This window comes from Salvia miltiorrhiza, chromosome 4 (genome assembly GCF_028751815.1).
Source record: "Salvia miltiorrhiza cultivar Shanhuang (shh) chromosome 4, IMPLAD_Smil_shh, whole genome shotgun sequence".
In the NCBI taxonomy this organism is placed as follows: Eukaryota; Viridiplantae; Streptophyta; class Magnoliopsida; order Lamiales; family Lamiaceae; genus Salvia; species Salvia miltiorrhiza.
The window spans coordinates 55,964,482-55,986,911 of record NC_080390.1 but is presented as its reverse complement, the minus strand read 5'-3'; the positions used below and the strand labels follow the sequence as shown (position 1 = coordinate 55,986,911).

General features: G+C 36.6%; 3 protein-coding genes across 4 annotated transcripts; 1 reads left to right on the top strand and 2 right to left on the bottom strand.

The window, feature by feature from the left end:
- Positions 1-45: 45 nt before the first annotated feature.
- Positions 46-9,529, bottom strand: LOC131020976 (protein ALWAYS EARLY 3-like). Of its 2 annotated transcripts, XM_057950034.1 has the most exons (21): positions 9,355-9,529; positions 8,254-8,358; positions 7,694-7,792; positions 7,351-7,413; positions 6,764-6,841; positions 6,092-6,278; positions 5,495-5,760; positions 5,087-5,420; positions 4,570-4,644; positions 4,029-4,294; positions 3,893-3,949; positions 3,295-3,591; positions 3,036-3,214; positions 2,667-2,949; positions 2,213-2,440; positions 1,839-2,000; positions 1,448-1,591; positions 1,122-1,337; positions 818-922; positions 640-735; positions 46-493 (listed from the first exon to the last, which is right to left on the bottom strand). In XM_057950034.1, the coding sequence occupies exons 2-21, from the start codon at positions 8,353-8,355 to the stop codon at positions 329-331; spliced, it is 3,402 nt and encodes a 1,133-aa protein (XP_057806017.1). In that variant the 5' UTR covers positions 8,356-8,358; positions 9,355-9,529; the 3' UTR covers positions 46-328. The 2 variants fall into 2 exon arrangements, with proteins under 2 accessions (XP_057806017.1, XP_057806018.1); XM_057950035.1 differs by lacking the exon at positions 3,893-3,949.
- A 6,335-nt stretch (positions 9,530-15,864) lies between these two features.
- On the top strand, positions 15,865-20,754 carry LOC131020974 (zinc finger CCCH domain-containing protein 34-like). Its single transcript, XM_057950031.1, is given in 8 exon segments — positions 15,865-16,222; positions 16,337-16,482; positions 17,090-17,155; positions 17,966-18,085; positions 18,202-18,534; positions 19,389-19,508; positions 19,510-19,707; positions 19,861-20,754. Coding segments are annotated over 8 exon segments (1,479 nt in total). The 5' UTR covers positions 15,865-16,128; the 3' UTR covers positions 20,263-20,754.
- Positions 20,724-22,388, bottom strand: LOC131020975 (UDP-glucosyltransferase 29-like). The gene has a single exon (XM_057950033.1). It carries the CDS (start codon positions 22,238-22,240, stop codon positions 20,855-20,857), a length of 1,386 nt encoding a protein of 461 aa, XP_057806016.1. The 5' UTR covers positions 22,241-22,388; the 3' UTR covers positions 20,724-20,854.
- Positions 22,389-22,430: the final 42 nt, after the last annotated feature.

The following is a 22,430-nucleotide window of genomic DNA, read 5'->3' as shown; positions in this document are numbered from 1 at the left end:
AAAGAAAACGACGCCTTCTGTATTGGAAAATAAAGCATCAAATCCTCAAACAAAATTCACTAAAAGATGATTAATTATAGGGACTAATTCAAGCCTAAAATCAACTTACAAAAATTGAAAACAGCATCTCAATCCAACAATTAATGCCAAGGCGAATTAAGTTCAAAGCTACAATACCTTGAGAAGAAAAAAACTACTCAGCAATCAAACATTCAATGGCTCTCACTCCATTTCCCTCATTCAATGTTAACAAAGAATGAAAGCTAAGAGAATCAAGAAATGAATTATTTACACTACCAGCAGAAGCCGATCGCCGGCGAAGCCGTGTCTACGTCGGTATTAATGCCATTATCTGGTTCCTGATGATGCCCATGCACTTCTGTATTTCGGTGTAAACGGGGAGATTCTGCGAGCTGCGTGGCTGCAAGCTTGTCACGGCGGAATCCAGAATCTGTGCCACATCGGATGGAGGAAACTGCCGTTGTGTGCACTTCTGCGATGACACAAATTGGCAACAAGCCAGGTGATTCTTCAAGCACTAAAAGCAACCAGCCATCTCTTTCACATAAAGAAACAAGAACTTGAATGGATCCTGCTTGTGTGTGTGTGTGTGAGTGTGTTTTCTTCGTATCAATGTACCTGAATCATAAGCAAAGTCGCGACGCATTTGGAGATCAACTCGAAAGGAATTTGAGACTCTGAGTCGGATGCACTTGTAGCCTTAGGATTAGGTGCCTGCAAAAAATCTCACATTCATCAGCATATCCTGATTTGATGCAGAACCATGAGCTAAATATTCGAACGTGAAAATCCTTACCATAGGCGTGCTGGAATCATCAGAAGGAAGCCGGTCGTTAACATAATCTATAGCTTCCTCAATCTTCTCGGTGGTGTCCTCCCTACACTTGAGAGACGACATCGCCTACAAAAATATAGAGATTTTTTTGTTTGTTTTTTGTACTCAATCTAATAAGGGAGGAGGGGTTCTTGTTTATCATGAAAGTGGAGCACATATGATGAAGCTCTTGAAATTAAATGGATGTGGGGTTGTTGTCGTCTTGTAGCATTATTGCAGGAGTCGATTCATGATACTATTGAGTTAGATGCCTTTCTACATGTACCTGCATAGCAGCATCCACCATTGCACGTGCTTTTGTTCTCGAACTATCGATGATCTCGTTCACGTGGGGTCCCGATTCGATCGTTTGACATGCAGAACGGTCGAGAGAAAATTCCCCGCCAGGATCAGCAAAATTTGTGCCTGGCCTGGACCATAAAAGTGGCATGTTTCCTTGATATGTATTCCTCTGTCTCAAGCAATATAAAGCAGAAGAAACCTGCTCCCAAAAAACAAAAATGTGCTCCACTAAATGAAATTAAGAAGAAAAAAAAAATGATAAGAGAAAACTCGAAAATACAGCTTTTCAGTTTCCTGTATGACCTCTACCTGTTCATTGGCTTCATTCAACTGTACAAGTACTGCAGCATATTGTTTTTTAAATGGCTCAGAGTCCTTCAAAGGGCTATCGCCGTCAATCTGATATCTGGACACATCGTCGTTCATGCGCCTCAGCTCTTGAACAACAGCTTCCTACACGTAAAGAAACTTAGATTGAGCCCATTGATGCAATGAAATTCTGATACGCAGCTAGAATATCCTGACAACTGAACATGCACCATTAACGGGAGACACGGAAAAGATGCTGATTTTGTACATTATAATTCTAACCAATATTAAAACCTATAGCAGAATTTGATTATGAAGCGGCATTATAAGCACCAAAACATCAAACATGAGGATAAACACAATCAACGATTAGCCAATGAATGCTGCAGACCTTTTTCTCAAGTGCACGAGTCAGCTCAGCGAGAGCTTGAACATCAGCTTCCTTCGCCTGGATCTGAGCCAGTGCACTAGGCTGAGAATATGCCATTTGTTGGTAATCGGCAGTTTCAGCAGATCCAATCCTCATTTGCATATTAGTATTTGCAGTAGAGACCTGATCAAAACGATTAACTTGAGATACTTTTACTAAGAAAATAATCTTCTGGTTGTACGAACCATAATATGAAGTATGAACCGAATGCAATCAAGACTGCATATATAAACTTCCTAGTTAAGAAACAGTTTGATGTATATTGAAAGCACCCAAACCGAATATTAATGATTATTGGAAAAATGCAGCATGAAAAGTTAGGAAAAGATTCATGCCTTTGTCTGATTCAACAAAGTTGCAGGATCAGCTGACAGAGACAAGTGGGAGATATCGTCAGTGGCATCAACTTTGTCACCGGGGCAAAGCTTCATGCACTCTTGTATTCGTCCACCTACTTTTAGCTCGTTGAAATTTTCGAAAAACCTATCAGCAGAAATTGGTTTTTTCCCAACCAATGCTATAGGCAGATTCTCGAGAGGATTCAAAGGCATGCAGTCGATGTCCTACCACAACATAGCATCAAATACCCAGACTGAGAAACAAGTAATTAGGAAGACTGAGGCACATAATGCTAGAGAAGCCCACATCAGTGATTCACAATAAACACAAACATAAGGCATTAATAGTAGCATAAACGCTGATGGCTCCAATCCTGATATTAAATGATGGGTTAATTACCACATACAATGAAATCTATGAGTGGAAACCACAAGTGAGGATGTAGATTACCATGACAAATTCAACTCCTAGCTCATGACGGTCAAATTGGACCCGACACCTAGAATGATCAACAGTCAGCACACTTCCGTCATGGACCTCTCTTGTTTTTGGATGGATGGCAATGACACGTTGTCCAACCGATAAAGGCCGCGCGAGGTCAGTTGGCAGTCCCTCCCGAACACCTTCACGAAGCTCAGTATAATGTTTTCTAACAGAATCCCGGTACTGATTAAGCTTATCCTTCTCTTCCTTTAGGAACTGCTCTGAAAATCGTCGTGGCTTACCAAGAGAACTGCTTTCACATCAACATCATTTACATCATTATCAGCTAATATGGTGACTAGCAAAAGACTGAAGTTATCAAAAGAAGACATATACCTTCTAATGACACCCCACTCTACACGTGTTAATCTTGGCACATGACCCAATCCAACATGATACAGATATTCAACAAACTCCCTCTTTGCAAACCAAGGATAATCAATGGCGCTGTAGAACCATTCATAAGTGCACCATCTTCTCAGACGAGGATTTGACAAGCAAATGGACATATTTTTCTGTACGACAGGATAAGGCAAAGGATGTTGAGTTTGGCCTATCCAAATTCGATACTGAAAAAAGTGGGAGAGCACCAAACCTTGGAATTAAGTGCTCTGTCATGTACTGAAGCAATAGACGGATCACTTTGGTCATTTGAGACTTTATCAAGAAGTTTTTGTCGTTCCTTGAGGTCCATTTTTCGTCTGCTCCTGACTTTAGTTGGTAAGTTGACCTGATGAGCCACAGGAACATGTGCAACTGATTGTGCTGGCTCACATGCTTCTTTTCGTATATCAGCACTGGAAGAATTCTCTGAATTTCTTAGTAAATGTGGTGAGCCACTTTGAGAAGATTTCTTACTTCTATTCATTAACTTCTTCCCAGGATCTCCATCCTAAAGAAAATAAATGTCATAAATCAGAGAGCTCTCAACTAGAAAAGGAAATCTTTTACAGATCACGGTAACTACATTATTTCCACAGGGAAGAAGAGTCCAACCATTAGGACTGGTAGCATCTACGAACTCCAAAAAATTATGAAAAAACTTGTATTCCAGACTTAATAAAGTCCTCATTCAGGAAAGGAAGGAAAAAAAAAGCTATCGAATTTGGAAAAAGAAAAGCCCCAGTATTTTCGAAGAAGCTAAAACCTTAACAGAAGAAAAGAGAGAGGCTATAGAGCACTAAGTAAAATACCTCAACCTGAGGAGATCGACTTAAATGAATATCTGGATGAGCTTCAGTTTTTAGAATCTGCAATAACTTGTTTTTGTAAAACTAACCATAGAAGAAATCTGGTTCGCAACATTAAGAGAAATAATGTCTGCCTCACCTTAGACGCTTGCATCTTTTGTTTTCTTCTTGGTGTTTTGGTGATAGCTAGTTGAAGATCCTGATCTTCTTCAGGAACAGAACCAATAGCTGAAGCTTTTCCAGGTTTTGAGGTTTTACTGGGTGCAATTTCAGAACTTGATATTGGTTTGTGCCCTTTCATTCTTACCACTGAGTATCTACGTTTTTCTTTTTTCTGGTTCATTGGCAAAGATTCTGTAGACAGCAACTCATCAACAGGATCGTCTTTGAATTGCAGCCTTGAATCTAATGAATGAGAAACTTGAATATTTACGAATCGGAAAAGTAGTTTCACAGAGCAAATGGTAATGAGCTGGGAACATATAATGGTATCATTTGAAGATGGTAATGGTATAATCCTTAAATTAAATAATTTTGTGAGGAAATAAATTTTGAGGATCCAATGGATCCTAGGCAATTTCTGGAACAATATCATCAACAGATCCAAACAATTGAGGAAACATCATTTATTCAGCCATTATTTATTCAGAAGAGGAAAAGGTGGATGTTAGATAACTTACCATCTTCATCTCCTAAGGGCATCATCAGTGACAAATCAGCCAGTGTTTGCAGGGCATCGAAGGCTGGAGCATCATCTAAAAGGGAACATGCGTAGATTAAGCTGATGCTAATGCTCATAAAACATATGCTATTAAATACTATTCCTCAAGACCAAATAAATATATGCTATACAATGAGATGTCTAGCCTCTTGAGAGCCCATAATCAACACACTGTTTGGTCTGCGCATTGACCAACCAGTATGGAAGATTCTCTTAGATTACAAAGGTAATGATAGAGCTTTAGAGTTGGTGCAAGACCCCCCCAAAAAAGGAGAACTAAACCTTTTAATGAGCTGCAGAACATAAATAAGTTAGACTAGTTCTACACTATATATGTTTGTTCTTACAACATCTAAGCCTTATAGTTCATATTTCAACATTTGTAAATTGGAAAATCAGAAGGGGCAAATACTCCATGCCACATTTGCACAGTGACATGCAAGATAATAATTCAGAGACGAACGATGACTGTGTACCTTTTCCAAAGAGAACCTTTTTGCTCTTCTTTCTCTGACTCTGCACAGAGGACCTCGAAATCTTGGTATCGGTGACCTCCACATGAAAGTTGCCTTTCATTGCTCCAAACCGCTGACCTTCTTCTGTTCCACTACATTCTTCCTTGATGTCATCCAAGAGATGCTCGCCATTATTACCAATTTCATAATTTTTGCCTTTGAGTTTCTTTGTCTTCTCTTTCACTACGGAAGGTTTGTACCTAGACAGCTCACCAGTGTCAGCTTCTGTGCTTCCTTCTAATTCTTCTTCATCCAAGGCAGCATTCTGGTGGCTGGTCATTTCTGCTAGCGAATGCTGTTACCAAGTTTGGGCAAATAAGTTTGGTGTAAAAATATACTCTGCTTCTGAAAATAAAGTCAAACCACTACCTTTCTCTGAGCATATCTAAAAGGTGATGACATAACACTTTCAGCTATTTTACTTGGTGTCCGTGAAACCTTGGAAGAGCCACCTTTTTGTGATGCCTCTGCTAAAGCAATGGCTATCTCCTGAGCTACTTCATCATCATTGGCATTAGCCTTTAGCTTCAAGCCTGGCCTTCTGGGAGAAACATTACTTTCCGCATTAAACCTTTCACTTGGAAATGAAACAGGGAACCTTGGTGTCCTTTTCCCAACAGCACAAGGTCGGCTTCCTGAAGAAAACTCAAATACATAACCTCAGCCTGAGGAGAAAAGCTGGTGCCTATCTAGGGATATTATGTGCAAAAAAGAATGTCCACATACAGATCAATAATTCAGTTTAGCCATGTAAAGGTTCTGAATTATGTAACATGTATCGTGCAGTTTGATGTTTTTAGTACTTTTATGGACCTTTCCTGGCACCTATATGGTCTAGAAGTAAATGTTATATGGTCCATCCAGCCAAGAAATATAGAGCAAACAAAAATTCAGCACGGATAGGAGAATTTATGAATGCCGCATAACCACTCGAATTCCTAGACTATTTATAAAATAAGGCTTTACCTCCAGAGCGTTTCTTCTTCAACAATGATAGGAAACCATAATCGGGCACAGTGACCGGGGAATGTGAAACAAATTGATCATCAGATGCTTTAGATGTAGTAGGCTGGACTTTGCCACGGGCACGCTTCTGAATCTTTCTAGATGATCCAGTCCCATCATTGCTTTCCAGGTCACTGTCACTTCCTGCCTGTCACGCAAAGATCAACTTAACTTAGTAGAGGCATTAAAAGAAGGCAGTAATTGGATAGAAATAAACTTAACTGATACCAAATGACAAACAAAAACATTTTAGGCATATGAATTTTGATACACGAAAGCCTAAGATTTGTGAGTTTAACAGTAAACTCCGTCTTGTAATTCAAATTCCAAATAGGTAGGTACTTGGAAACAGTTGCCTTCAAATGGGATACCACTTTCTGTTATCATTATTTAAGTAATTTCCCGCTAAATGAAATGCCACTTTATTCAAGAAAAAATGATAATAAAAACATGCACACAGACCAGATGTGGAAAATGCACCAAAAAATCTGTCTCAACAATCTGATTACTAGTACCATGGTTTTCACAAACACTGATATTATAAAGAACTGCTCAGCACATCCCAATATCAAGTTTGACAGCACTATTTGTTTGTAGATGTTCAGCTAGCTAACTGAATTAAAGTAGTCTCACCAAATTGCAGTAATGATCAGTCATCATAGCAATCAACCCGTCTGAAGAAGCAGTTCCGTGTGGAAGAGATAAGTACGCCTGAAATTGAAGAGCTCAGAATGGTTACAATACTTGTGTTATTGAAGCACAGGCCTCCTTTGTGAATTTCCTGGGCGCCAAAATTTGCACTAATTTTAATTTATTAGTGGTATCAAAAAGTTCCAATTTGGTCTAACACAGCCCCTGTACTGATAAAGTAGATCTGTAACAGAGTAGAGAAGGTGGACTAAACTGAAATTTTCAATTAAATGGTAAGTGCTCATTCGTTAGTGAAGATCGGCCCATTAGTCCAGATTTAATACGTTATTTAATTCTACTGAAGGCAATTTACAGCAGCAATTTGGTGAGATATATAAGTAGAACTGAGATTGTAATGGCCTTCTGAGAATAGACTGTCCAGTCATAGACCATTTACAGTTGAGCTATATAGACATAAATTTGGTGCGTAGTGATGATAGGGTATCAATTGCTCGGACGAGATTTTCTTGTCAAAGTGAGAATGAATTGTAGTCATCACTGTTGGAGACATAAATCAAAAACCAAATTACCTTATTCATTGTGTAAAGGGCCTCCACCATCTCGGGGGAGCGATTTCTCACAGCACTTCCAATCTGTATATGCAAACAGCAAAAGTCAGCCACAACAATCAAATTGAGTAACTCATAAAGTAAAACAGACCCAAACTAGCCATGTCACGAATAACCAATTGCAATTTTGCTAGTGATATCTTTTTCTTTCTTCTTTTCGTTTTTGGCTCTTAATTATATTTCTGAGATATAACATCCACAGCAGTCTTACAGATCAGATTACAAGATAGCACAATTTTTATTTACAAACTAGTATCACTCTAGAAAGTGGCTTGCCATCAATGGGTCCAATATAAAGACTAACCTTTTTCCAATCTTTATTGTACTTGCGGTAAGCATCATAAAAACGGGATAGCTCTTCAGTGGTCCACCGAGGCCCAAGCATGTCGGTCAACTTTCTTTTCTGGAAAAAGAAAAACAAATAGAAAAGAAGAAATGGTGAATCTCTCAATTCAAAAATAAATAATCCCCAGGTTTTCAAGTTACTCAAATGCTTCGGGGAAAAATAGAGTTGCTAAAACAAAGAACAAAACAACGAGAATCCTGCACTTATTATAAAAACTCAGTTTATAATTATCCAAAATTTACACTTTTTCACAAGGGAACCCAAAAAGAGTTTCTATAAGGTTAATGATATAGTGTAGTAAAGAATTTCATCAACAATTTGAGAATGTATATAAATGAGGAGAAAGTTCAAAACATGAATTTCTATATTTGATAATACCCTCGTGGGAAATATACATGAGAATACAAAAACCAAATAACCCATATGAAGATATCCATTAGGGATAAATACTACTAGAAAAATTATTGATTTAGACAATTTAATTACAACAAGAAACTGAATTACTCCATAAGTCTCACCCGGCCATTGCTTCTTTTGGTACTATCATCGTCTTTACTGGGAGAATCTTCGTGGGTATACCGCCTGTTAACACTTCTAGATTTTCTCGGTGGTCCCATCATCAGCTAAGAACAAATGCACATGGACAACAAAAATTAGAAAATTCAATTGCAAAAATTTTAATAATCAACTACCAATGATATGTTTTTGACATTTCCTATACAGTACTTGATAATAGAACATCATGTACGCATTGTACTTTCCCTCCAAATATCATTCTTCGCAGTGCCATTGGACTAATTATCCAAATGCAAGAGTGCTTAAGGCACCAAATAAATTACACCGGTAGTGTTCTATTAGATTACTACAACTATCGAATAGCAGACAGAGTACAATGGAAAAACACACCATGAATTGGAGCACTCCCACATCAAAATTTAGCTTAAAAACTAAGGTTTTAACCAGGATTCGTGAGCAACAAAAAGAAAAGCAAAATCTAACACACAATTCCAATGGAAAAACCTAAAATCTAACCACCAAATGCTAACTTTATGCGTGAATGACATAATCTTCAAAGAGCTAGAAAATAAATCAATTTTTCAGAATAGCAAGAACCACGCCTTCCACTCTTTAAATTTCAAAGGTCGAGTAGATGAAAGCTCCAATTTTGCATCCAACAGCACTGCTGCTACACACACACACACTCCAAACATGAAAACACGCAGACACGCACCATAGCTCACTCAAAACTAACGCGGCTACGAGGTCTCAAAACTCAAAATTAAGCATACTTCAAATCCTCAGCCCCCCCAAAAAAAGGCTTCACAATTTTTCAGCAAAATCACGCGGAGTGAGATATGTTTTCAACTAACTCATCAACACAGCAGAGAAACGAAAAATTCAAAGATCGAAATTTTTTAAATATCTTCGACAAAACCACACAATTGATCGACAAAAATCGGGATAAATTTAGCTGGAAAAGACTAACAGAAAACCATTTACTGCAAAACGGAACTGCTCAAAACTCAAATTCAAATCGTTAAGAACAAAATACCAACCCCACCCCCACAAACACACACGCAAAAAAAAAAAAAACATGCCCCTTTTTTCACCTCTTTTACCTCCAATAAATTCAATTCACCACATTGCAGAAAGCTCTCAGATTCGAATTCACAAGCGATTGTTAGTGGAAGGAAAGAGAAAAGGATAACGACAATTTGCGGGCGTTTAGAGAGAGAAAAGGAGTGTGTTTTAGAGAGAGGAAGGTTTGAAGAAGAAAGAATGTATTTTTTCTCTTTTATTTTGGGGGGTATTAACCGCGAAACTCTTTTCTCTTCGCATTCAGATTTTCGGATTTTCAAAGAGGCCTTTAATTTCACTTGAGCCCACATATTTTAGCGTTATTTCAAATGAGTCCTCGTAGTTTCTGTCTACTCTGCTTTAGCGCAAATACTTTTGAATTCATCTGTCATTGGTCCGAAATTTGACTTTAAGTTTAGATTCAGAATTTAATAAACAGATCACATTTAAGAAAATGTCAAGACACATTTAATAACATTTAAAACACGACGCTAATTTTATGGTTAAGACGTAAATTTGCTTAGACTTTTTAACGATCGAAAATTTTAACAATTTAGGCTGTAACAAAAGTTTTTTATTTGTTTTCCTCAAAATAAAATAAAATATTTGAACAAAGTTTAGTCAGTAAAATTGCTCGATTTTTTCTTATTGGACTTTAGTACTTCTTCAAATAATGGCCCAGTAGCTTTATTTGAACTTGAAGCCCATTTGGAAATTTTTATTTGCTAGTATTTTCTTATGTGTTTTTTTATGATTTAGGATTTCATTTCAAAGATAGGCTAGTTATAAATTTGGGGTCTAAAAGATGGAAATTATTAATCCAAAGCTGAACGATTGCCACTATTAATCTAAAAAGACTAAAAAAATCATGTAATTCAATTTTAATTATATATATATTGTTGATTTTCAACAAGTTACTTCTTTATCTATTAATTTGAATACATAATTAATTTACTGGGAAATAATTTAAAATAAAAAAAGAATCGAACTGCATGGTTGTAAATCATAGATTGACAATTTCAATCACTTACATATTGAATAAGTAAATTTAATATTTAGGTCTCGAATCGAATGTAAACCTAAATTTATTATCCTAAATCAATTAATTTACGAACTTCCATTTTATCAAGTAGTAATGTGTATAGAACTGTAATATAAGGACACACATATATATGTGCTAATAAAAAAAATTATATCAAATATAAATAATTGTATTGGCAATTAATTAATTGGTGAAATCATGTCAAGTCCGAATTAGATTGATAAACTGAAATCACTAATACTAACCTATAATAAAGTTTAAAAACATGAATCAACAAATTGTTTTTTTCTTTTTTTTCGTGTAAATATTCAATCGTGACATAATGTAAAGTCCAAAGACCGTCACACCAAACAAAAGTTCAAAAACTCAATAGTAGAAATTCCAAAAGTTCGATAATCCATTTATTTATTATTCTTTTTTTCTTAATAAATTTATTTGTTATTTGTTATTCTCAAAAGAGACAAAACACTCATGACTCATGTATGCACAGTTCGCACATACGACAGCAAAACATAATCACTAGAATCCCTATTTCGACTTTCGTTTAACGTAATAAATTAAATTCACATTTTTTTCATCATGTGTTTTGTCTAAAAATAAATAATGAGTGGTCCAATTTCGTGGAGGGACCAAATGAGAAAAAAAAAAAGTAATAGTAATAGTAATGTGTTTGGTAACCCTAATAAAAGTGAGATAAATATAAATATCTCATCACTTTTGAGTTTTCTCAGTAATAATTAAATAAATCTCAAATTGCAATTTCAAAAAATTCACATGAAACGTGAATCCGATATAAAAATATACGTATATTGTCATAAAATAATATCATGTCAGATTCAATATACCACATGGATTTTAAAAAATAATATCATGTCAGATTCAATATACCACATGGATTTTAAATCTAACAATAATGTGAAAATGGCATAACTTTTCATACCACAATTTGCTCAAAATTTACAAGTGTTACATTATTATATATAAAAAATAAAAAAAAAAATAGTACTAGTATCTTAAAAGGGAAATTGGTGTAGTGAAATTTAGGATGATTTTTTATTTTTTATATTGAGGAGGTCTCTCATTACACAATATAATTTGATTTTTATTTTATTTTTTAATCTATAATAGTATTATTAATATCTAAAGGTGGGACCCATTGGTATTTTAGAAACAATAATAGTAACAAAATCTATGATGCGCCGACGCAGGTTTGAGGGGGCGCAATCATATGCGGCCAAAATACGGTGCACCCACCCAACCAAATCATTTTAATTTTACCTCAAATCACACACAAAACTCACAAAGATTCACGCTCTACTATATTTGACAGATATTTTATCATCTACTCCAAAATAGTTATTTTTATAAATTTTATAATATTTACTATTTTGGAGTGAATTAAGTAAAATACGTGACGTGTTGAATCTTAAAAAAAGAAATTAAATTTAAAATTTCATGACCCACTAATCAATGTCTTTTACTCATCCTCCTCCTTCGCCTACCCCAGTCGACTGATAATTACAAAATATTTTTTCGATTAATTCGCTATTAAAGGGTCGCCACCTAAAAGAGGGGGAGACAGAGAGATGCGAGAGGGGAAGGAGACGTCGGTCGCGGCGCTGCAACGCGCCGCCGTCGACTGGAGGGTGCATAGGAGAGGGAGAGGATGCTGCAGTTGTGTGTGTTTATTTAAAGCAGGTTTAGGTTTAGTTAGAAATTTTAATTAGATTAATTAATTGGACTTAATTAAAGTAAACATTTTCATTTTGAGAAAGTGGTCACTTTTAGTGTGACGAACCAAAATAGAGAAAGATGGTCACTTTTATTGAGACGAAGGGGTACATTTTATCTTTTTATTTCGTTTCGATTATGCTCACTTATAATCCTACGTCTATTCGATGAATACCAAGCATACATTGATCATTTAAAACTTCTTAAATATTAATAATAAATGTGCGACGCGATAGATACATTATTATGTTTTAAAAATGTTAGCTTATAGACATGTTTTAAGTGTATAACCAACCACTTTGTTTCATTTCTCCTCACAGTTAATATTATCAAATTGTGTTGGTATTCTGCGTATAAATGTTCAATACACATCATTAATTTCTTTTATAAATACCATAAATTAATAATCATAGGTGCCATGCTACAATAATCATATTGAATGTGATTTTTCATCCTTCAAAAAACTATCATGATCGTAATTACTTTATAATTAAACACACTCCACGTAAACTTGGGACATATAAATAATTAAATATCTTCACAGACTCACTTTATAAATAATAGTATTATTTTTATACAGGAGTATAAATTATTCACTTATTTTTTTACCCTCAGCTCTGATTTTGATTGAAACTTTCCCCAAAACACATGCATTTATTTATGGACTGAACACCAACCATCCAATCCTTGTTCATACGTCACCGTTTTGGACACCAACGTCTGCTAAATCTCAGCCGTTAATTTTGATCGAATCAGAATCGTTGGTTTCATGTAATTTACCTGCACAACAGAATTCAACTGAATAAACCTCCATTATGATGTTCAATCACCTGATATTATATTATACTTTATTTAAAGTAATTAAATAATTCCCACGCTCACTTTAATCCTGACGCAGCTTTTTGTAAAAAAATAAAAAATTACGTACTTCAGCAGAATTAAGATTATTTTAAACTAATTTTTGTTTAATATATTCTGACTTGGTAATCAAAAATTAAGATTATCAATTTTTTTAGATGAGTATTAAGAACCTTCACAAATATGACGTGATATTAATTATGAATAAAATTTATCATATAGAAAGCATGTTTTGACTCAGATACCGAACTCATTGATTTAGTTTTCCTATCAATTAGTAATATAAAAAAGATGAGTTTTTTTTTTCAGGCTATGTTTTTCTAGTCTTTAACTAATTGTTCGCCATCTTAGCCTTTTGAAATTTATTTCATTTCGCGGATTGCTTAAAATGTTTTAAAATTCATCACTAAATTATTAAAATTAATTATTATAAGTGTAATTTAGAATACTATCTAGCTAGTTATTATTTACATAGTTTAGTTTGTAGTTTAGATGAATCCACGAGAAATGGCGCCGTCACATGAATTGTAATTTTTAAATTAAAATAATTTGAAAAAAATAAATATTGACCATGAATATATTTGCATGGATCAATTTAACACTAAAATAACGTCGTGTACGAAAAAAGTTGCTGACTATATATAATCTAAAATATATTTTCCATTTATAAATAATACTGTATGTTTGATCACGCGCGAAAAATAAATACTAGTGGGGCCCTGCTAAAGTACGGAGGAATTTGTGACTTTTTGTGGGCTTCGTTGGAGACGTGTTTCATTTTTATTGGCTGATAAGAGAGCTTTGTACTCCCTCCGTCCCATGAAGCATGACACACTTCTTTTCGGCACGGAAATTAAGAAATTGGTATTTTGTGTGTTAAGTGTGGTAGGTGAAAAGGTGAAAATGTGAATAAAGGGTAATTTTTTTGCTATTTTTATAAACGTGTCATGCTTCGTGGGACAGACCAAAAAGGAAACTGTGTCATGCTTCGTGGGACGGAGGGAGTAATTTATTTATTCTGATTATATGTTGTCATTTTATATTTTAAAAATAAGCATGTGCAAACTCACATATCGGAAAACTCCCATTAATTATTCTAGAGGTTTGATCATAAAATAGGAAAATTCATGATTAAATTTCAAAATAATATATGACAATTGTATAGCCAAGATGTCATTTTCTCGTGTTATAAAGATTTTGCCACCAATACATATTTTACTATTCACGGTTAAAATAAAATACATGTGATATACTAGTAAATATTAGTCCCTAAATAGTGTTACAAATTAATAATATCATATTTATTTTGAATGTTCTAGACGGTTAGACTTGAAAATTGAAATGCCTTTGTTGGATTCAATCCATTGACTTGTAAATTTGCGATTATTAATTCATCCACTTCATGTGAGGCACATTGATTTGGTTTGATATTAAAATATAAATTAAAATTTGCAAGGACATCTTATTAAGGTAGAGTTTGGAAATACTAGTATCGATATATAATACACGTATATATATCGGTTTGAGATTTTAAAGTTGAGCAAACATATACAACAAATAAAGTGTGGTTGATAAAGAAAAAGCATATTTTATAGTACTAACTAATAATATTATATACTTAAATAATGAAAAATATAGTTATATATACTTAAATGGAGTGGCATTTAGTAGTACGGACTACGGAGTAATATTCATATATTTAAATAAACTAATCATATTAAATACAGCCTACAAAAATATGGTGTTGAGCAAAATTTTAAATCACCAAATTAGTCATATTCGCCGTTAAGTTGGTTCAAGTTGGGGAAAAAAAACATAACATTAAATGCATTAAAAGTTTGACATGCGACAAAATATCTAATACTAAATTTTATTTTTAGACAAAATACGAATCTAACTTTTTTTTTTCTTTTTTTTTTTGGTTTAGGGGAATACGTATCCAACTGTTAAATTCAATTTTACCCAACTGGTTAGTCTCATGCCTAAAAAAAAAAGGGTTAGTTAGTGTGGTTGGACTATATGCATTTGTAAAGCTCAATTGAAATATAAATTGTCACGCTAAGTTTAAACGAGATCGATCAAGCCTAGACGTTAAGCCCTAGTCTCATGAACTAGTTAGTCTATGTCGATGAGCTCATAGTTTCAGTTAAAATAACACTCTTATAACATAATTATATTTGCTCGTGTGTTTTTTAAAATTAAATATGAATATAAAACCTAAAATTACAAGCCATAGTCCCATGAATTAGTCCACATCGATGCGATTAGGCTCATTGCATCAGTTTGATTCGATTTAAAAAAAAATTACGTCTTCCTATCTCGTTCAGAGCACTTTGACATCTCGACACATGATATATTACCTCTCTTATAGTATAATCGTATTTGCCAATTTTTTTTTAAAATAATTTAAATAATATTATCAAATCTAAAATTTCAAGCCCTATTCTCATTGACTAGTTCATATATAAATGTGAATAAGCTCATAGTATAAGTTGAACTCGATTTGAAAAATTACATTTGATTCCATTTAAAACACACATTGCATATTTGCATAGTATCCCTCGTAATGTATAATTATATATTTACTACTTCATTTTTAAATAACAAATTAAATAATATTTTGTTCCACCGACACCAAGCGTCTCTGGCGCGCCTATTTGGCGCGTATTAATAAAACTAACACCAACTGAAAAATAATGAACGAAAAAAGGATAAAATAGGTGAAAATATGAATTTGTATGTCGGAAGAAAGAAGAAGAACCAAACAGCGCCTAAGAGAAAAAGGGAAAAAGACGAAATAAAAAAAATAGAAAAACCCATTTAAAAAAAGAGAAACGATTTAAAAGTGCAGAGAAAAATTACACACAGAAGCACACACATTGGGTGTGGAGTATATAAAAGGTTGCTGTGTTGAAAAAAGGGGAAAATAAACCATTCTCTCTCTCTTCATTCTCTCACTCTCTCTCTAAAACCACCAAACCCCCTCTTGATCAAACCACCTCCGTTTCACACAATCAGACACACAGCTTAGTTTTTGGGTGTATAGTATATATATCGTATGCATACGACTACTGGTGTATTGCCTCGGTAAATATCATTATACAGAAGCAACTACGTGTATATATTTAGAGAGAGAGAGGGGGAGGGTAAGAGAGAGAGAGGGAGTGTGTGTGTGTGTGTGTACATGGAGAGGTATAGCGCGACGCAGGCAATGGAGCCGAGGTCGGTGGATCCGGCGGCGGAATGGACGGGGCAGGGAGGCGAAACCGAGCTGGAAGGCGAGTTACATGTGAATTTCATTTAAATTTCGCTTCAATTTGAGTCAAATTTACTGACTTTAGCTCTGAGCTGGGTAATGCTGATTGATTTGAGGTTTGATTTTGTTAATGCAGGGCCTATGTGGCGACTGCACCTCGGCGAGGGGCCCGAATCTTACCCCGAGAGGCCCGATGAGCCCGACTGTATCTATTACTTGAGAACTGGATTCTGTGGCTATGGCAATCGGTGCCGGTTCAATCATCCCCGCGATCGTGGTGCGGTAAAAGTCCTAAACTTTTAGCATTGGAGTTGGATTTTAACCTTTTTGATGCACGGCTGGTTTGATCATGATGTTAAAGAGGGGAATTTGGTGGTGCTTGTTTCATTTATTTGTTCTTAGATGTGAGACTAGTATCATCGAGGATATACGTTTTATTATTCGCTTTTTTGGGGGGGTGGATTGGTTAAGTGGTTGATGTAATAGAAACAGAATATTTGGAAAAAAATTGATTGATGATCACATCAACTGGACAAAGCATGCATCGAGCTGAATTCGTGGTGATAGCACCATGGATGAAAAGGTACTGGACCAAAAACACGCCTTTCTTGTTTTAGTGGAATTTTTGATGATTCTGATAAAAGTGAAGTGCTTTAGGTTGGGGGAAAAACACATTCATTCTAGATTATTGCATCAAATTGGTGCATGCGCACTGAATGGAATCAAGGGATTTTATGTGAACTTGATAGCAACTAGGGCCAAGTGGAATCTTTCTCGTTTTGAATTAGGTTCTGATGAAATAGGCAGAGGAAATTGTTCATGATGTTTGGTGATAATATTACTTTGTGAGCATGCATCAAGTAAGTTCGCTGTTTTCACATGATTATAGGCAATGGGAGCTCTAAGGGCTACTGGAGGTGAGTACCCGGAACGCCATGGCGAGCCCGTCTGTCAGGTACAGAATTGCATATTATCTTGGGTCTGCCTTGATGAATGTACGCACAATTTATGCTCAGCTCAAATTATATCTAATACAAGGGCAAAATTCTCTACTTAAATATAGTACAATGTGCTTAAAATCTAATTGCCGTTTGTTATTTTCTCACTACACTAATTGATTACATGATGTTATGGAAAGTGGAGATACTTAATTCTTAGAATGCTACAGCCTAATCATAAACTCGAGTTCTTCTTGAAAGGCAAGTTTCTGATGGTCGTCCGTTTTGTTTTGTATGTTTCATGTGGTTTGTAAAACTTGTTGATTACTGAATACATAAAGTTCTGTTAGTCAATTCTCGATACAGATGGATATCATTTTCTCTGTATCTGTCTGTTTAATGATGTTGAGCTCTAGTGTACAGGATCAAATCTTGTTCAAATTGCCACTAGTGCATTTGCTAGATCTCGCTCTTTAAGTCATTCACCTATTTACTAGTTCTCACTGAAATGTTTTTAGTTTAGCAGTTTTCCATGGTGTTGCGGCTGTTTATTGTCTGATATCATCCACAGATTATGTGCTTGCTGGATTCTGTTCTAAAACTTCATATACTGACACGACATGCTAACTCATAGAAGCATCAAACTCTACATCTTCATGACAGTTACACCATGATGAATCTTACACTCACCATTTTAAGCAAAAAACATGTCAATCTAATTGTTTATCAGAACTCTCGTTGTTACCAATTATTGCTAATTTCTATAATTCATGATCTATAAAGTTTATGCTATCTATTGAGATCATGTTTTGGTGCTAAATTTGTAGTACTACATGCGGACGGGAATGTGTAAATTTGGTGCCTCTTGCAAATATCACCACCCAAAGCATGGAGCTGGATCTTCATCTCCAATCACACTCAATTTTTATGGTTATCCATTGCGACAGGTCCTTGTTCAATAACTTCAATGCTTGTTACACTTTTCAGTATATTCTTTCTATATTTTCACTTGGATGTTATTCTCAAATCACTCAGTTGTCTCATAGGGTGTTCTTCATTGCAGGGAGAAAAGGAATGCTCGTATTACATCAAAACTGGGCAATGCAAGTTTGGTGTAACATGTAAATTTCATCACCCACAGCCAGCTGGGATACAGATGCCCGCTCCTGGCGCTGGCCCCGGGCCTTTGGCTGGTCCAGCAGCCATGCCTACACCTACACTTTATCCAACTGTGCAGTCTCCTTCAGTTCAATCTTCTCAACAATATGGGATCCTTCATGGAAACTGGCCGGTTTCTAGGCCAACAATGCTTCCGGGTTCATATGTTCCTGGAAGTTATGGTCCTATGCTCCTCGCCCCCGGCGTTGTTCCAGTTCCTGGCTGGAATCCATATTCGGTAGGTCCCTTTGAAGCCTTTTCTTCTTTCTTGCAGATTTGGTAGATGTGTCATTGTCTTTTACTAAATTTTAGATATAAAGTAGTTGTGCCCCCGCGCAGTGTGCGGAATTGCATATTGCATGTTATTTTTTTAAATTTTAAATTTAAAAATAATTTAAATATGTTACTCCATGTTTATTATTTGTATTTATGTACATGTATAATTTAAATTTTATAAAAATTAATTACAAATCTTATCAGAATTATTGAAAATCGTGAGATGATTAGAAAAAATAAATGTGGTATTAAAAAAATAAATTTCATTATATACAAATTTTAAAGTAGAACTACAGTTGAGAAATATCATTTTACATTTATGTTGTGTTATTTGGAATGATGTACATGTATTCTTTATATATACACATGTGATTTCTTTTTATATTTTGGAGGTGTATATTATTTTGAAAATTTTGAGTTATATCATTAATTTTACATATCTATTAAATTTTAAATTGTATCATTAATAAAAGTTATATTTGAAAGATGAGCTACATATTTTTTTTAATTATATATGTGAAATTGCATGCTTTGGTGAGTAGTTTTAGGGACTCATACATATTGATAAAGTGAATGCATAGGAATTGTGGAACAATAACATTCATTGATTAGGATTTAGGCATATATGACTAATAAAAAATATATTTGTCCCATAAAGCATGGGATGTTTGTTTTTTTGTGGGAAAATTTTAGAAGACAACTTTCTTTTAGTATAATAGATAGATCATCTATCTGTCATAGGCACAGAGTTAGAGCACTCAACCTTTCTTGTATATGTCATGGTCTTTTACTAAATTTTAGATATAAATGATATAGGCACAAGTTAGTCATGGCGCCCTGCAAACTACTCAACCTACCGTTGGTGCAGGCCCAGTTTATGGGTTAACACAATTACCTCCGTCGTCGACTACATACATGGGTGGACATTTTTCGGGGTACTTCTTTAGCTGGCCCCTCAAGCAGCAGCCAAAAGGAACATGGCTTTCCTGACAGACCTGGTCAACCGGAATGCCAGTATTATTTGAGGACTGGGGATTGTAAATTCGGCGCGTCGTGTAAATATCATCATCCACCAGAGTGGAGTACACAAAAATCAATTGTTATACTGAATCCAATGGGCCTTCCGATGCGCCCTGTAAGTCGTTCAATCCTTTTCGCCTCTCAGAATGGATCATATTTATAGTAATATATGCTCATACTATTCACTTCATGTCTCATATTGGTAATACTATATTCTGTTGTGTCATCGTACATTATCTTTCTCAAAACATGTTTGTTTTGTTCTTAGGGCGCACCGCTTTGCTCCCACTACGCTCAAAACGGAGTATGCAAATTCGGGCCCTCATGCAAATTTGATCACCCAATGAGAGCTCTGAGTTACAGTACATCTGCATCTTCTCTGACTGATATGCCAGTAGCTCCTTACCCTGTGGGATCTACTAACGCGACCTTGGCTCCATCGTCATCATCTTCCTTGGACTTGAGGCCTGAACTTCTCTCGGGTTTCAGCAAAGACGCCTTCTCAGCAAATTTGTCATCCACGAACAGCTCAAGCGCTTCCATTGGCTCAACATTCTCTAGAAGTGGGCCGATTCCTGAGTTTGGCATTCAGCATTCTGGGCAGGGCACTGCCTCTTCAACCGGCGGTAGCAGCTCTAATCCAGAAGGCGAGGTTAAAATCTCGAGTTGAATGAAACTGCATATATCCCATCCCATTAATACTTTTCGAGCAACTCCCATAAAACAGACGGTCCGATTTTGGATAACCACCCAACTGGCCTCCCCTCTAGGTAATTCTTGTCACTGCTCAAAATTTTGGAGCATGCTGTGTCTATTCGTGCTGCTTTTTTCGGGAACTCGTTTCCCGGAGAAATACGTGATGCCCTCGTTCTCCACCGGATTTTGTTGTACTCACACCTCTTTGTCATTCCATTATTAGGAGGAACCATACCAATTTGGGATGAATAATAATGTGAGGGTGATCTTGCTCTCCCCCCTCTTTTTTTGTCTTGGGGCTTTTTGGTGGAAGAATTTGATATTTATCAGATTAATTTAAGGGGCAATTTGTATACTTGCCTTTCTCATGTAAGATCTGTAGTTAATGTTAAACACTGGATGCTTCTTTACTTAAATTATCATCTACACAACCAATAAATATTGAAGAAGCTCTCTCTTTTATTCATCCTGTTTTTGTTGTTGTCTAGTTTTACATATCAAATAGTGCTTTCCCATTTTTCCAAATAAATTCAAAAGAGAAACAAAAATGCAAGTGAATTTCGTGATCATTTTCTATTACAGATTTTGATCAGCTCTTCTGCAATTTCATCAAAGGCTTCATCTCCCTCCATTTTCATCTTCCCACTCATCTCTCTTGCTCTACTCCTCAATCTCTCCCCACTCTCCCCCATAAGCACCTCCTTCACGGCCTCCGCCACTCTGCCCCCGTCGAGCTCTCCCTCCTCGTCCCTGGCCACGTCCACGCCGACGCCGGCCTCCACCACCAGCCGAGCATTCATCGGCTGATCGAGCTTCAGGGGCAGCGCCACCACCGGCACCCCAAAGTACAAACTCTCCGTGATCGAGCTCCACCCGCAGTGGCTCATGAAGCCGCCCACGCTCGGATGCGCCAGAATCGCCGCCTGCGGGGCCCACCCTCGGACGACGAGCCCCCTCGGCTCCGCCCTCTCCAGAAAGCCTTCAGGCACTGCATCTTCCAATGAAACCTCACTCCCAGCAGGCTCCCTAGCAACCCAAATGAAGTTAACACCACTTAGCTCCAACCCTTTCGCTATCTCCCTCATTTGCTCCTTTGTTAGATAATTCTCACTCCCAAATGAAATATAGAGAGTTGAGCTTTCCTCTCTCTCACTCAGCCACTCCATGATCTCCGAGCCACCAGTTTCTTGATTGTCAGCAAATGTGATCAATGGACCAGTGGTCACAATCTTTCTCTCACATAAGTTAGAGAGATAATCCACATACTTCCCCTCCAAACCCCGGCACGTCTTCATCAAAACGACGTCGTTTGATAGGTGGAAGACCCCAAAGACAAAGCCTTCCCCTGCATCCTTGATTCGAATGGTGTTAGCCGCAGCTCCCATCCCCCTCTTCTCATAATCTTTAAGCCGTATGGCTTCGTGGGGGAAGCTGTCCCAATTCTTGTGCGTGTACAAGTGGTGGGCCAATGCAAACGTCGTGGCGCCCGACGTCGAAAAGTAGACGGGCGGGACGCCCCGTGATGCAGCGGCCTTCGCGGCCCACGGCTGCATCACGTCGTAGATAAGCAGGTCGGGCTCGAGCCTCCCGATGATGTCGGAGAAGGCGGGGCCCGACTCTTGGAAGGCCTCCATGAGGGTGGGGATGAGGTCGGGTGGGGTGTTCTTGGTCGTGTGGTAGTGTGGTGGGAGCTCGGGCAAGGATGGGAGGTGGAGCTCGACCAGCTCGATCGAGGCATGATGATCATCAGCGTCGTCGTTGTTGTTGTTGTTATTGTTGTTGTTGTTCAAGTGATTTTTGACGGAGTCGAGGTTGATGGGAGTGGAGCAAAAGTAAATGTGGAAGTGTTTCTTGGCTAGGCCTTTGGCTAGTTCAAGAAAGGGGAAAACATGGCCATGAGCCAACCATGGGAACATCAAAACTCTCAAATCACTTTGCTTTGCATCCATCATTGCTTCAACTCTCTCTCTCTCTCTCACTTAATAGGGAGTGATTTCACATAACAAGACAAATAGGTAAAGTTCCCCTAATGACAATAACAAAGAAAGACTACTAAGTGATGAAAGTTTTATTTAAATTTCTTGTGTTTCCCATTTTAATACTACCTAGAGAAGGAGATGCAGTATGTCACACTTCTTGGAA